Genomic DNA, 15,382 nt, shown 5'->3' on the forward strand with positions numbered 1-15,382 from the left:
CAAACCCAGCTTTGCCCAGTCTTTAAGTCGTTGACTAGAAAGCTTCCCATTTTCTTCCACTTCTTCTTTCTTCCAGGTATAATTTCCGTGGGTTTCGCTGGTTACAGGCTATGATATTTGCCATAGAGGAGATAAACAGCAGCCCAGCCCTTCTTCCCAACTTGACGCTGGGATACAGGATATTTGACACTTGCAACACCGTTTCTAAGGCCTTGGAAGCCACCCTGAGTTTTGTTGCTCAAAACAAAATTGATTCTTTGAACCTTGATGAGTTCTGCAACTGCTCAGAGCACATTCCCTCTACGATTGCTGTGGTGGGAGCAACTGGCTCAGGCATCTCCACAGCAGTGGCAAATCTGCTGGGGCTCTTCTACATTCCCCAGGTACTCACGCCTTCTCAGATGGGGCACTGGGAGCAGGGTCAGAATAAGCAAGCTTGGGGGTGCCATGCCCAATATCCATACAGTTTGCTATTTTCTTATCTCTGGCACAAAAGACCCATGATTTAGTTGATATGCTGTATCATGACCATTTGGGATTTCTGAAACTCCAGTGTCCACAGTGTCAATGATTCCTTCACTACTCTTCCAAAATTCTTTTAAATGTATCTTGCATAAAACTGTGTCTTTTTTAAAAAAGAGGCATTCAATTATTTATTTCCCACTCTATTCCTTTAGTAAATGCTTTTATTCCTTCTGCTTTTACTAAAAGGAATCAGAGCATATGAGGTAAATCCCACCTCTCAAATTCAAAATATCTGTCCCTAATTCCCATTTCCTGAAAAGTCTCTGCTTCTCTACTGTCTGGTTGAAACTTCAGCTCAGAGGGAAGCAGAGCATATTTTCTCACAATACAGGAACTTAATCATTGTGTTGCATATTCCAGAAATGGAGAAAATTCTATTTCATTCAACAAATATTTATTCAGTATATATGTATAAGCAGTCTCCACTTTGCGGGAACTCAGCCTAGGTGGAGAGATGGTTGCATTTTCATATACTAACAGTTTATTGAAGCAAGTGCTTTAATAAACATTCAATGGTACATTTTTTCACCAAAAAAAGATAACAAACGTGAAATGCCATTTTATAACATGGCATTTTCCTTCTTAACACTATAGAGCAAAGCATTTTTCAGTTTAATATTTATGAATCTATGACATCATTTTATAATAGTGAAATAATGGAAACAACCTAAATGTCTGTAGGTGGGAGAATTAGCTCAATTGTGATGCATCCTTACATTAAGTTTGAAATTAAATTATAAACTACACCTTAAAATTATTTTTTTGAATGCTTAATATGTAAAATTTGTAAGAGTACCTTTGATAAATTTACATTCTATGTTGGGAGGGCTCCATTTTTTGTTTTGTTTTGTTTTTTGGGTTTTTTTTTTTTTTTTTTTTTTTGGTGATTGCCATTATCTCTTTATATACATGAGACAAGAGACAGTTTTGTCATCATTTATGGAATCCTTACTTCAGGGAATTAAAGGTATTTCCCATGGGGAAGCCCTAGCTTTGTAACTTTTGTGCCAAAGTGATCTGACAAAGCCTGTATCAGTAAATGTGCTGCGTATATTCAAATTTAGATACACAGTTAAAGTAAGTTATTGTTACCCCATAGCCAACAGGCTAAGATGTCAAGTAAAGAAAGAACATGAAAGGTGGCAGGGGGTGGGGGTGGGGGGGTGTTAATTCTTTGTGGTTTGGATGAAAGATAAGGTTAAGTTGAATTTGAATTATGAAAGTGCTTTGATTATCAATCAAACCAACATAAGTCTATCTACAGTAGGGGTTCTCTGCCATGTCTGCCATGGCTACCTATTGGAATCACTTAGGGAGCTTTAAAGATACTGGTGCCTAAGTCCCACTCTCCAAAGAACAAGCTTTAATTGAGCTGAGATGCAGCCTGGGTGTCAGGAGGTTTTAACACTCCAGAAGTGATTCTAATGTGCAGCTGGGCTGGGAGCCACTGCCCTGCCTGGTGGGGTCATGAACCCAGGGGTATTTTGTATGCCAGCCACGCCACCAAGTGGATGGAACAGGCAGACCAGCTAGACAAATTGCGGTTGGAACAGTTTTCTGAATCATTCATGAAATTCTCCCCTCTTACAATAAAAAAAGTTTTGTGTGTTTCTGAGGGCTTTTGGGGGGGGGTTGGGACACAAAATGGTATTTACCCCACTTTAGAGTTGCTTTTAAAAACTTGGGAAACATTATAAATATATTCCTTAAGAGAACATATCCATGAGGAATATTATTGTTTTTAATTTTTTTATTCCATTAAAGCCCTGTTGACCTATTTTTCAAAAAATCAAGAAGCAAGCAATAATGGATGGATTTTTTTATTTTTTATTTTATTTATTTTTTTTTTTTTTTGAGACGGAGTCTCGCTCTGTCGCCCGGGCTGGAGGGTCACTGCAAGCCCCGCCTCCCGGGTTTACGCCATTCTCCTGCCTCAGCCTCCCGAGTAGCTGGGACTACAGGCGCTCGCCACCTCGCCCGGCTAGTTTTTTGTATTTTTTAGTAGAGACAGGGTTTCACCGTGTTAGCCAGGATGGTCTCGATCTCCTGACCTCGTGATCCGCCCGTCTCGGCCTCCCAAAGTGCTGGGTTTACAGACTTGAGCCACCGCGCCCGGCCCTGATGGATTTTTTTAAACGGTAGGTTTTGTGTTTGCAAAAATCTGATTCAGAGGCCTATCGTTTGGGTCTGCTAACAGAATTCTCTGAAAACAGTAACATCTAAACAAATTATTTAATTTAACCACCTGCCTCATGAAGTTCTGTTGTATTTCGAGAATACTTTATTCTGATAAAGGAAAAAATAATCAATTTTATACTACACCTTCTAAAATAAAAGCGCTTGTCAGAAAACAATCATACTTGCTTTTTAGTCAAGTTGGCCTAATTTTTTCACAGACCAACACCTTTTATGTTTCTAATGTAGAAACTATCCATTGATAAGAAGAAACGCTTTGGAAAATTTTATTTAAAAATATTGGACATGGAAAATTAATTGTTTTAATTGGTGAGAGATATTAAAAAGCCATTCTCCCAAATACTTTTTGACTTGTTTTCTTAAGAAGTTCAAAATCTCTCTGGAAAAACTAGAGAACACAAGGTTTTAAGCTACTTCATTTCCTAGAAGAAATTCTATTTGTGTTAAAATGTTTCGTTCTTCAGAAAAAAATGTTCCCATAACTTGGAACTTCCTAAGTGGTGAGCCTTGATGACACAGAGTGCTGCAAATGAGCTGAAGCCGGCCTCATCAAAGATGTGGATCCCCTCAAGCTTTGGGGTGGCCAGGTGGGGCCTGAGTGGTCAGAGCACTCCCACCAAGGTTGATCAGCTTCTTCCATTTGCTCCATGTGTTGCCATAATGTGAAAAGAAGTGGGAAAGTTCTGCACTAACTAATGCTTTACGTGGTATTTGGCTACTTCTTCAAGCAACGATCTCTTAACATCAAGGGCAAGACTTTCTTCCCCTGGTAGTCCACACCCTTGCTCAGATGCAGAAGTGGCTATGTCTTAGAGAGTGCAAACATGTCAAGACAGCTTCTCCAGGGTTCCTGTTTAGCCTCTAAGATTTTCGAGACCCACATCAAAAGCCTGTCAAGCAGGCTCAGCCGTCACCTATAAATGAATAAAGGAAAGGGCTCTGGAAGGTGCTTCCCAATGGAAGATTCTTCACAATGCTACCTTCAAAAGTGGGTCTGGTCATAAAATCAATCCAACAATAGTGGGATGGAGAGGAAGGGAGGTTTTTCTGATGATATTTAATTACACACGTCATTGTTATTGTGATGCAGGGGGATTGAGCCTAATGTTCTAACTGAGCCTAAAAGAAACAGTTCTCAGAAATGATTGCAATTAAGGTTACTTTTTTCTAAAGTACTGGGGTGTGGGGAGGAGAGGGAGGAGGAGGAATAACCAGAGGACGGGAAGAGAGAAATTAGGCAGAATATGAAAAGGGAATTCCCGGGGACTCCTCTGAAGAGCCTCAAGTTTATAATCCATGGGGAACCTGATTCCTTCCAGAGGCAGATTATGGACAAAGTGTTTATTGCAGTAAAGGGAAGTTAAACTGTTCAGATCAGAAGCTGAGCACAACAGGCCAAAGCTGTGTACATGGATATACTATAACCAATGAGGCAGCACAGAGGAGGTTAGAGGAAACATGAAATGGTGCATAAAGACTCTTCTTGAAAGGCTAAGCACATCCCACTATTGTTGGGTTGATTTTATGGCCAGACTCAGTTTTGAAAGTAGCATTGTGAAGAACCATCCATTGGGAATTGGGATGACTGAAAGGTGCTTAAGTGCTCACGCTGGAGTGGAACAGATGCTGCTTTTCCTTACGCTTTCTTTCATCCTGTACACAGTGAACAGCATAGTTGATAAATGAGACCAAGGCATGCTCAGAAAGCCACCTCCACAACAGCCTGGAGGCTCACTCAGCACCTCCTCACTCACTCACTCACTCACTCATTCACCATGTTCTTGGTTTTCTCCAGGTCAGTTACGCCTCCTCCAGCAGACTCCTCAGCAACAAGAATCAATTCAAGTCCTTCCTCCGAACCATCCCCAATGATGAGCACCAGGCCACTGCCATGGCAGACATCATTGAGTATTTCCGCTGGAACTGGGTGGGCACAATTGCAGCTGATGATGACTACGGGCGGCCAGGGATTGAGAAGTTCCGAGAGGAAGCTGAGGAAAGGGACATCTGCATTGACTTCAGTGAACTCATCTCCCAGTACTCTGATGAGGAAGAGATCCAGCATGTGGTGGAGGTGATTCAAAATTCCACGGCCAAAGTCATCGTGGTTTTCTCCAGTGGCCCAGACCTTGAGCCCCTCATCAAGGAGATTGTCCGGCGCAATATCACAGGCAAGATCTGGCTGGCCAGTGAGGCCTGGGCCAGCTCCTCCCTGATCGCCATGCCCGAGTACTTCCACGTGGTTGGAGGCACCATTGGATTTGCTCTGAAGGCTGGGCAGATCCCAGGCTTTCGGGAATTCCTGAAGAAGGTCCATCCCAGGAAGTCTGTCCACAATGGTTTTGCCAAGGAGTTTTGGGAAGAAACATTTAACTGCCACCTCCAAGAAGGTGTTAAAGGACCTTTACCTGTGGACACCTTTCTGAGAGGTCACGAAGAAAGTGGAGGCAGGTTTAGCAACAGTTCGACAGCCTTCCGACCCCTCTGTACAGGGGATGAGAACATCAGCAGTGTTGAGACCCCTTACATAGATTACACGCATTTACGGATATCCTACAATGTGTACTTAGCAGTCTACTCCATTGCCCATGCCTTGCAAGATATATATACCTGCTTACCTGGGAGAGGGCTCTTCACCAACGGCTCCTGTGCAGACATCAAGAAAGTTGAGGCGTGGCAGGTGCGTCCTTCACTTATATAGCAATTTGCTGTATAATAAAGCAGAGGTGGGCTTCTACTCCAAGCAAGAAAAATAGTGGTTACTTGAAAAGGGCAGTATTTAAATGAGACCACTAAATGGAGTGTTGGATTCAAAGTACCTTTTTTAAATCTTGAGCAACTGATTTGAGCAAAATTGATAGTAATTTGATTATCTATTTAAAGCCTTGAGTCAACTGTTCTTTAGTCCAGTGGTTCAGAATAACTAAAGTATGGTCCCCAAAAGTTTTCAAATATCCCAGAACAGATTTAGTAATGAGTGGGGTATTTTTCTAATGTCTAAATTATCAATATTGTTCCCTTGTGAGTAAAGTATCTTTTGAGTACCTATTACATTCCATATACTAAGTGGCATAAAGCTAGTATTATTGTGTTCAGTCACCACTTTTGCCATTACATTACTGACAGCCTATACCAAGCCACCCAGCAGGTCAGCTAAGTGCGACTTAGGACAAAAGCAAATCAAAGGCACAGAAAACAAAAACTCTTTGTAAAAAGATTTGATATTGAATGTTTCAAAAAGAAGTACTGAAGTCGTTATCGTAGGAAAAATCAGAACTTCAGAGGAGTTCCCACACTTGTTTAGCCTTGTTTTGTATTTTTGAATTACACACAGGACAGACATCATAATCTTTTTCATTTCAAGAGCTTATATCCTAAATAGCTGTTTGGGTCTTGCATATGTGCCTTATTTTTTCAATCAGACCATGTTTTACACTCCTTTTGTATTTTCCTTAGTTCCAAACTGACCTATCAGAGAGACTGCATGACAGTGGAGAGGGTGGGGACTCCTGAATTTGAATGGAATGTCCCAGCCTCCGGTGCCCCCATTTCTTAGCTGTGTGATCTTAGGCAAACCACAGCTGTAAGTCACAGTGTCTCCATCTGTGACACAGACTTAATGTCTAGCTTACTTTCCACTCAAGGTTCTTTTGACTTAGGTTCGTGACAGTAAATGACATGATATATGTAAAAGCAATTTGTAAACTTTCAAACTCTAAACAGCTGTATGATTATTATAGTAGAATTTCAGTACACCTCTAATTAATCCATCATTTGGCTAAAAATGATAACTAGAACAGCTTTGTATACAGAACCCAACCACCACAAACCCTTTGGGAAGGATACCAAGAAGCAAAAAGCATACAACTTGTATCAGTCACTATAGAGATTCTCATGAAAGACAAGGAGTGACTGTCTAAATTGGTCGAATGAGTCAGAATCTACAAGTTCTCAGCCCTTCTTTTATGGGAACCTCTCACCCAACCATCACTGTTGGCTAAAATTTCTAACTTCTGTGGGGTACTCAGAGCTTCCTTCTTCACATGGAACCCCTACCCTGTCAAGATAGAGGTGCTGTAATGAAGGTCAGAAACTCTAAAGTCTTCAGGAGTGACGATGCTAAGGTGTAGGGTTTTAAGTAGGAGGAGTAAGGGGACAATCTTTTAGGTGGTTGATACTATCGTCTTTTCTTTCTTACCTTTCATGTCCAGTGCAAGGAGGACCCCAACTCGAAAAAACTGCAAGACAAGGGTAGGGTTGAAGGAAAAACAGGTTTCAAGGGGGAAACTTGGCAGTTCTACTCTTCAATGGCTCCTCTTCCAGATAAGGAAATAAAATTCAGATGGTCAAGACCAGAGCTTGGACCTGTGAGAGAAAAAAAAAAAGCCATGACAGGCAATAGTCACAACTGGGACTTTTAGTTGTGTAATAGAAAGCCCTAACCAAATAGGCATAAACAAAAAAAGAGGAAATGTAGTGGGTCATGTTACTAAAAATCTCAGAAGTATTCCAGGTAATGCTAGGTATTTTCATCTCATCTTTCTGTTCTTCATTCCCCAGGGTTAGCAATTTTCAGCTTCTGTAGCAGCTTGAAGCTAGGATCTCCTTACTTCCCAAGATATCCTGTAAAAGTTCCAGAAACCACGTTTATTGACCATTCCTAGGTAATGGATCCATCCCTAATGCTAGCAGTCCTCCAGACTACATAGACTTAGAGTAAGCGGGGAGTGAATCCCCAGTGGGAAGTCAGGATGCCATTATCAAAAGAAGGAAGAAATAGAAGCAAAGCAGCCAACATTCAAAATGTCCACTTCACCCAACCATGGCCCAGGTAAAGATATGTTCTCCTGACTCTTACATGGTCTGGCAAAATCCCCCCAGGAGAGAGCACAGATAGGAAAATGGGATCAGAACTCTAGGGAGGAATAACATGGGATATTGGCCAAAATGTTCTGAGTGCTTGGTGTGGATCTCCTTTGAGCCTCAGGAACCCAGGTTGTTGGGCGAGCATTCCAGAATTTGAGATCTTGGCCAGGGGATGAACTAGCAATTATTAATTCTCATTAAGACCTATATCTTCATCAGGAAATCAACTAGCAATTATTCATTCTCAATATTAAGGCCTATATGGAAATTTATCACCTATAATCGAATCCAGGTCTCCAGCTAGAACTCCATGTCTGCCTTCTCTCAGTTCTTCCCCTGTAAGCCAACCTGCATGACACCTCCTCACAAATCACTCATTAGTTTTTGGCACAGCATCTTTGCATAGGCCATAGCCCACACCAGAAGGGCCATCAATTTTTATCGCTGCTGTCATTTTCTACCATGAACATTTAAATTGTTTTCCAAATCTACTTTCCCCTGGAAGTCTTTTCAAATCATATTCCCACAACACACTTTCTGATCATTCTTGCTTCCTCATTTTTGATGTTTATATACCCAACTTAAGCTTCCACATCTCTTCAGTTGACTGAAGTAGACACTTATTAGTTAAAATTCTGGTTATAAGGGTCAATCACAATTTTTTCCTTTCTCTCTCCTCAAAAAAATATATATCAATCAACTCATATGCTTCCAAAGTAGCACTAGCAGGTGATTTATGAGCATACAACCCACAATTGCCTTCTGACCTCTTCTTGGAGACCCTCAAGCCCTCCTCACATCCCTTCTCAGCTGTCTCTTCACTACTCCTTTGCTGTACTCTAAGCTTCACAAGATCAGGAACCATGCCTGTATTGTTCATCTGTATGTGCAGAATGTCTGATGCTGCAATATTCATAGAATGAATGAAGGAGTGAATAGCAGTCTAGTTGATTTGACCTGTCAGCACTACCTAGAGGCCTTTGCAGGGAACTGTTTGAGCCAACAACCCGTTCTTGAATCAATCACTGTGGCTAAGGTATTCTAGGCTCTGTTTGGACAAGCTTTGGTCACATCCCCACCATCAAGTTTAAATGGAACATCATGTAAGTACGAAATCACCTTCTTTCTTCTCTCAGGATGATCATGCACAAGGTGCATGCACCTCACACCAATACTCACTAGTCAAAAAACAGGCATGCAGCCATGGTGAGGATGGAAGTCAGATGGAGCTGACCTTTCTAGGAATTGCTGGTACTGCTGGAAATTGGGGAATGGGGGATAAATTGTGGGGACAGCCAGAGAAGATGGAAGGGAGATAAAAAAAAAAAACATGGCTGGGATTAGAGAAGGGAATTGGGCCTGGATCTTCCTTCATGCTCTTACCACAGGAATTGGGCAAGAAGCATCAAGTTCATTATCTGTGTGACCTGGCCCTCATTATCTGTGTAAGAGCTGGGAGTCCTAGACTGGCAGGGGGTTTCTAATCTCTAGCGTTCAGCTTAATTCAATTGACGCAACTGAGAATGTGTGCCAAGAGGTGATTCCCATTTATGCTTATAATGAGCAACCATTTGATTTTAAAATCTTTTAGGGGAAATACCCTAAAATACCACAAGGTGGGAATATTACAGCATAAAAGAATATGTTAGCTTCTAAGTGCATGCGTGTCCTGTATTTGCCCCTCTGTGAGATCTATGTGTCTTTCTTGGTGGTGTTTTCTTTGTGAGCCTGTACGTCTCTTTGTGTCTATATGCTATGTTCTGTGTTCAGATCTTTTTATTTGTTGGTTGTTTGCTTTTTTGAGGCAGAGTCTTGCTCTGTCGCTCAGGCTGGAGTAAAGTGGCACAATCTCAGCTCACTGCAACCTCCATCTCCCAGGTTCAAGCAGTTCTCCTATGTTCAGATCTTTCTACTAGCTTTTTTTATTTCTCTTCCCCTTCATTTATTCTTTTCCCTCGTATTACTCCCCAAATAAAATAAATAATTTGGAAACATATTATATTGGATAATAATCTCAAGTAAAATTTTATATTTCATTTTAAAAGGAACTGTTAGTTCCTTTTTAAAACATTTTTAAAAGCAAAAGAGGCCAGGCGCGGTGGCTCACACCTATAGTCTCAACACTTTGGGAGGCCAAGGTGGTTGGATCACAAGATCAGGAGTTCAAGACCAGCCTGGGTAACATGGTGAAACCCCGTCTCTACTAAAACTACAAAAAATTAGCTGGGTGTGGTGGCATGCACCTGTAGTCCCAGCTGCTTGGGAGGCTGAAGCAGGAGAATCACTTGAACCTAGGAGGCGGAGGTTGCAGTGAGCCAAGATCACACCATTGCACTCCAGCCTGAGCAACAGAGCAAGACTCCGTCTCTAAATAAATAAATAAATAGATAGATAGATAGATAGATAGATAGATAGATAGATAAATAAATAAGAAAGAAAAAGAGTATTCTCTCTCGGGCAGATATCTAAATTATCTTTTAACTTATGTTGCTTTTTTGTGGATCGATGATTATCAGTTTAAAGATTCCCTGTCATTGCTCTTAAGAGTGAAATGGTTTTCATCTCCATCTTCCCTGTTATGTGAATTAAAGGCAAGATACTATGCAGAAAATAAAATGCCCAAATGCAAAAATTGCAAGTCAACCTGCCAAAAGAAATATTAAAGATGTTTAAAGAGGTGACTTAGAGATATGACTTGGTAAGCATAATAATTGATTGATTATAAGTGGATAACATACAAATTTTGAATAGAAAATATTCCACACTTATGTGATTTTATTTATATAAAATATAAATAAAATGTAGTATGTGAGGACATACTACAATACAATTCAGGTTAGGATTCGAAGTAAGGAAAAAAAAAATCATTGGAGATGAGTCTTGAAGAGTAGATAGGATTTGTGGATATGGAGAAGAATCTACTGTACTCCTTGGAGGAAGAGTCACAAAATATTCTGCTAAGCAAAAGAATCAGACTTAAAAAATAGTACATAGCATATGATTTCATTTATGCGACATTCTGTCTCTACTGACAGAAAGAAAGCAGATCATTGGTGGCCTAAGGCTGCGAGTGGGTAGAGGCTGACTTTAAGGGACACCACAGAACCTTTTTGGATGGTGGCAGTGGTAGTTACCAAGCATATACATTTGCCCAAACTCAGAACTATACACTTAAAATGAGTGTATATAAATTATACCCCAAAAAAGTTGATGAAAAAAATAATGGAAAGTCCCCAGGTAGGGAAGTCCTGGCTATGGATGGAGATCAGGATGTCATTCAGGTTAGACCATTTTCCCAATTATGGCCCCTCATGTTGCCACAAGCATTACACATCTCCACCATTTCATTTTTAAAATATATCCATTTTCTCAACCTACATTTATACCAGTTAACCTGTTGTAACTAGAGATAGACAACTTAATAGATGTCTAATTTCACGCCTGCATGTGAGTAGGTAGTATAGTGTAATAGTTAACTGTTTGGAATCTCAAGCCAGACTGAGTTGGTTTAAATTTTAATGGCCACCTAATTGCTTTATGACCTTGGGCAGTCACTTAGTGTCCTTGTGCCTCACTTTTCTCTCTCACCTGAGAAATAGAGATCATGAAACTTATAAGTTTATTATGAGGATAATGTTAGTTAATATGCACAGAGTGCTTAGGATAGTGCCTATATACTATGTTCAGTAAATATTCTTGAGTATTATTCTTTGATAGGTGAGGAAGGTAAGACCCAGAGAAGTCGGAATGACTTTCCTAAAGTAATATATCTAGCTAGTAAGAAAGCCACATCTGCTCCAGGTGATCTGTTCCCCAAAGAGGCCACAGGAGTTGCTAAAAGAACCAGTTTCGCCTTCTGAGCACCACGTGCCTTCTAGCTCCTGAGAGGCTGCCAGATCAGCCAGTGGTCTCCAAGTGAAGACACTGGTCCACTACCTTGAACCCTGGGTGTTCGCCAATTGTCCTGACACCTCGGTCCTTACACAAAGATAAAGTTTAGTGTGCAAATAATCGAGAGTGGACACAACCAATCAGGTTGGAGTGTATTAAACATCTCTTGGTCCATCTTAAATATTATTGCATTTCTTCTTTCTAAAACAGTGCCTGCTTGGCCAGTAGTGGTTCCTCAATAAATACTTGTTGAGTAAACAAATGAATAAAGAAAGAAAATGGGGCAAAAATAACTCCTGAGAGGACAGTGACACAGTACCTAGATATAGGCACACATAAGGGAGATCAGTGATCTCAGAGAAGTGGTCAGAAAACTCTCACACAACAAACCACAGTAATGCTGTCTTCATAAACTGGGGCTGAAACTTAGCTCTGCATTATCAACAAAGTAAATTACATGAAAGAAAACATGTTTTGGTAAGGATTTTAAGACTATGAACAGGGTTATTGAGGTACAAAGATCCAGAAACCATTAAATTTTAAATTATTCTTATATTTTTAACTGATGTAGGCCTCCTAAGAATCTTTATCAGGAACAATTTATTAGCCTAATTTGTACTAATGAATATGCCTAAAAGAAGAAAAGAAGCAACTTCAAAAAAATTATTTTGGCCTTTTTATTTGGTTGCTTGTTTTTGTTTGTTTGGGTTTAGAATTTACATCATATTATCAGTCTTACTTAGCCTGATTCAATCCAACTGAACTGGTTAGAACTTCCAGTATAATCTTGTATAGATACAGTGAAAACAGACATTGCTGTCTGCATTTGATCTCAGGGGGAAAGCGTTCAGTCTTTCACCACTAAGTATGATGCTAACATTCATAGATGCCCTTTATAGAGTTGAGGAAGTTCCCTTTTTTTCCTATATTGCCGAGAGCTTTTATCAGGAATGGAGGTTGGATGTTATCAGTACTTTTTCTGTATCTATCAGAAAAGGATGTGGTTTTTCTTTTGTAGTATATTAATGTAGTTGAATGTCAAACCAATCTTTTGTTCCTGGGATTAATCCTACTTGGTCATAATGTATATTCCTTTTTGTACACATATTTGTGTGTTTAATTTACTAAAATTTGGTTAAGAGATTTTGCTTCTATGTTCATGAGGACTATTGGTCTATAGTTTTATTTTCTTGTAATATCTTTGCCTGGTTTTGGTGTCTGAGTAATGATGACTTCAGAATGAGTTTGTCAGTATTGACTCCTTTTTTGATATTCTATAAGACTTTTGTAGAATTTGTATTAATTCTTCCTTAAATCTTTGGCAGAACTCATCAGTGAAGCCACCTTTAGTTGGTTTTCTTTGTGGGATTTTTTTGTTTTGTTTTGTTTTGTTTTGAGATGGAGTCTCGCTCTGTCACCCAGGATGGAGCAAAGTGGCGTGATCTTGGCTCACTGCAACCTCTGCCTCCCAGGTTCAAGAGATGCTTCTGCCTCAGCCTCCCGAGTAGCTGGGATTACAGGCATGAGCCACCACCAGCAGCTAATTTTTGCATGTTTAGTAGAGATGAGGTTTCACCACGTTGACCAGGCTGGTCTCGACTCCTGGCCTCAAGTGATCCACCCACCTTGGCCTCCCAAAGTGCTGGGATTACAGGCATGAGCCACTGTGCATGGCCTGTGGGAAAATTTTGAACTGCAAATTCAATTTATTTAATGGATAGAATGCTATTTACATATATATGAGTCAGCTTTGATAGTTTGTCTTTCAAAGACTTTGTCCACATCGTCAAATTTATTGATGTAACTTTATTTGTAATATTGTTTATGATGTTCTCAGACTATCATTATAATGCCTGCAGCATCTATAGTGATGTCACTTCTCTAATTTATCATACTGTAAATATGCATCTTCTCTCTTTTTTCTGATCAGTCTGACTAGAGATTCATCAACTTTATTAATCTTCTCAAAGAATCAGCTTTTGACTTTAGTGATTTTTCTCTATATTTTTGTTGTCTATTTCATTTATTTCTACTCTGATCTCTGTCATTTCCTTTCTTCTGATTTATTCTAGTTTAATTCGCTCTCCTTTTTCTAGTTACTCATTTGGAAACTGAAGTCATTGATTTAAAAACCTTTCTTATAATATAGACATTTAGTGCTATAAATTTCACTGTAAATATTGTATTAGCTGCATCCCTCAAATTTTGATATGCTGTGTTTTCATTTTAATTCAGTTTAAGGTACCTTCCAACTTTCCTTTTGATTTCTTCTTTGGCCCTCAGGTTTAGAAGTGTGTTATTTGGTTTCCAAGTTTCCGGTGACTTTTCCAAACATTTTTCTGTGATTTGTTTTTAATTTAATTCCATTGGAGTCAACATACTCTGTTTGATATTAATATTTTTTAAATTTATTAAAACTTGCTTTATAATCCTGAATATGATTTATCTGGATAAATATTTTGTGTTCCTGAAAAGAATGTGTATTCTGTTGTTGGGATGACTGTTCTGTAAATATCAATTAGATCAAGTTGGTTGATAGTACTGTCCAAGTCTTTTAAGTCTCTTATATTTTTATTGATTTTCTGCCTACTTCTTTCAGCTAATACAGGTGCCTTATTGACCTTATTTTTCTCATTTATCCTCAGACTGATAAAATCCTCCTCATGGGCACCACTTGTCCACATAGTCATGCTGGACACCTACAGGTTTAATATCTATTTTATTAATCATGCACTCAAAAGACATAGCTTGAGTATCCACCAAAATCTAGGCCCTCTACAAACCATGGGAGATACAGAAAGAAATAACACGGTTCCTGCTTTAGAGAAGTTTGGTCTAATGAAGTGTAGGTACAAAATTCCTAGCCACAAAGATTCTGGGGTGCTTCCTTCTCCAGATAAGATGTTTACATTGCCATGTCTTCCCTCCTGCCTACCCTTTATCTCCCTGCCACATCCGAAGTTGGACTTGCCATGTCTCATTACTCAACTTGCTACACCAAGTATCCTAGAGGCTACCTTGTTATCAAGGTTCCTGCCAACTACAAATGTCAGTTTCACTAATTAAGTCATATTTGGATTTTTAAAGTCCTTTTCCATGCCTTCCTTTTTGTAACAGCTTTATAAGATGTAATTCACATGCCATACAATTCAGTCATTTAAAGTATACAATTAAGTGGTTTTTAATATATTCATAGTTATGCAACCATAACCACAATCAATTTTAGAACATTTTCACCACATCAAAAAGCAACTGCAAACCCTTTAACTGTCACTCCCTAGGCCCCCAAAGCCCCAGTCTTAGACAAACACTGATCTACTTTCTGCTTCTGTACATTTGGACTTTCCTGGATATTTCACATAAATAAAATCATAAAACATATGATCTTTTGTGACTGGCTGCTTCTTCCATATTATAAAATGTATCAGTACTTCATTCCTTTTTACAGCAAAATAGTATCCCATTGTGTGGATATACCACATTTTATTTATCCATTTACCCAACTGGTGAACATTTGGGTTGTTCTCACCTTTGGTTGTTATGAGTAATGTTGCTATGAACATTTATGTACAAATGTTTGTGTAGACATATATTTTTATTTCTCCTAGGTATGTACACACAGACACACACAAACACACACACACACACACACACATGAGTAGATTTGTTGGGTCAAATGATAACTCTATGTTTAACTTTTTAAGGAACTGCCAAACATTTTTTCCAGTGTGGCTGCACCAGTTTACATCCCCACCAGCAGTCTATGGAGGATCCCAAGTTCTCTACGTTTTGATCAGTCCTGTTTCTTATCTAATCCCATACCTTTTTGATATGAAATCTAGCCTCTTTTTTTGCCTTGGCTCCTCTTTACTTATCTTCTGCATTTCCCCTTGTTCTCTAGACA

At 39.4% G+C, this 15,382-nt stretch overlaps 1 protein-coding gene across 2 annotated transcripts in view; it reads left to right on the forward strand.

Annotated features, from left to right (window-relative positions):
• Positions 1–15,382, forward strand: part of CASR (calcium sensing receptor) — a 102,484-nt gene that overhangs the window by 68,402 nt on the left and 18,700 nt on the right. For both annotated transcript variants that reach the window (XM_010370530.2, XM_010370529.2), the window contains exons 3-4: positions 77–383; positions 4,517–5,401. In XM_010370530.2, coding sequence (XP_010368832.1) covers positions 77–383; positions 4,517–5,401 — 1,192 coding nt within the window. The remainder of the gene's footprint in view (positions 1–76; positions 384–4,516; positions 5,402–15,382) is intronic.

Source organism: Rhinopithecus roxellana, chromosome 1 (genome assembly GCF_007565055.1).
Source record: "Rhinopithecus roxellana isolate Shanxi Qingling chromosome 1, ASM756505v1, whole genome shotgun sequence".
Lineage (NCBI taxonomy): Eukaryota > Metazoa > Chordata > Mammalia > Primates > Cercopithecidae > Rhinopithecus > Rhinopithecus roxellana.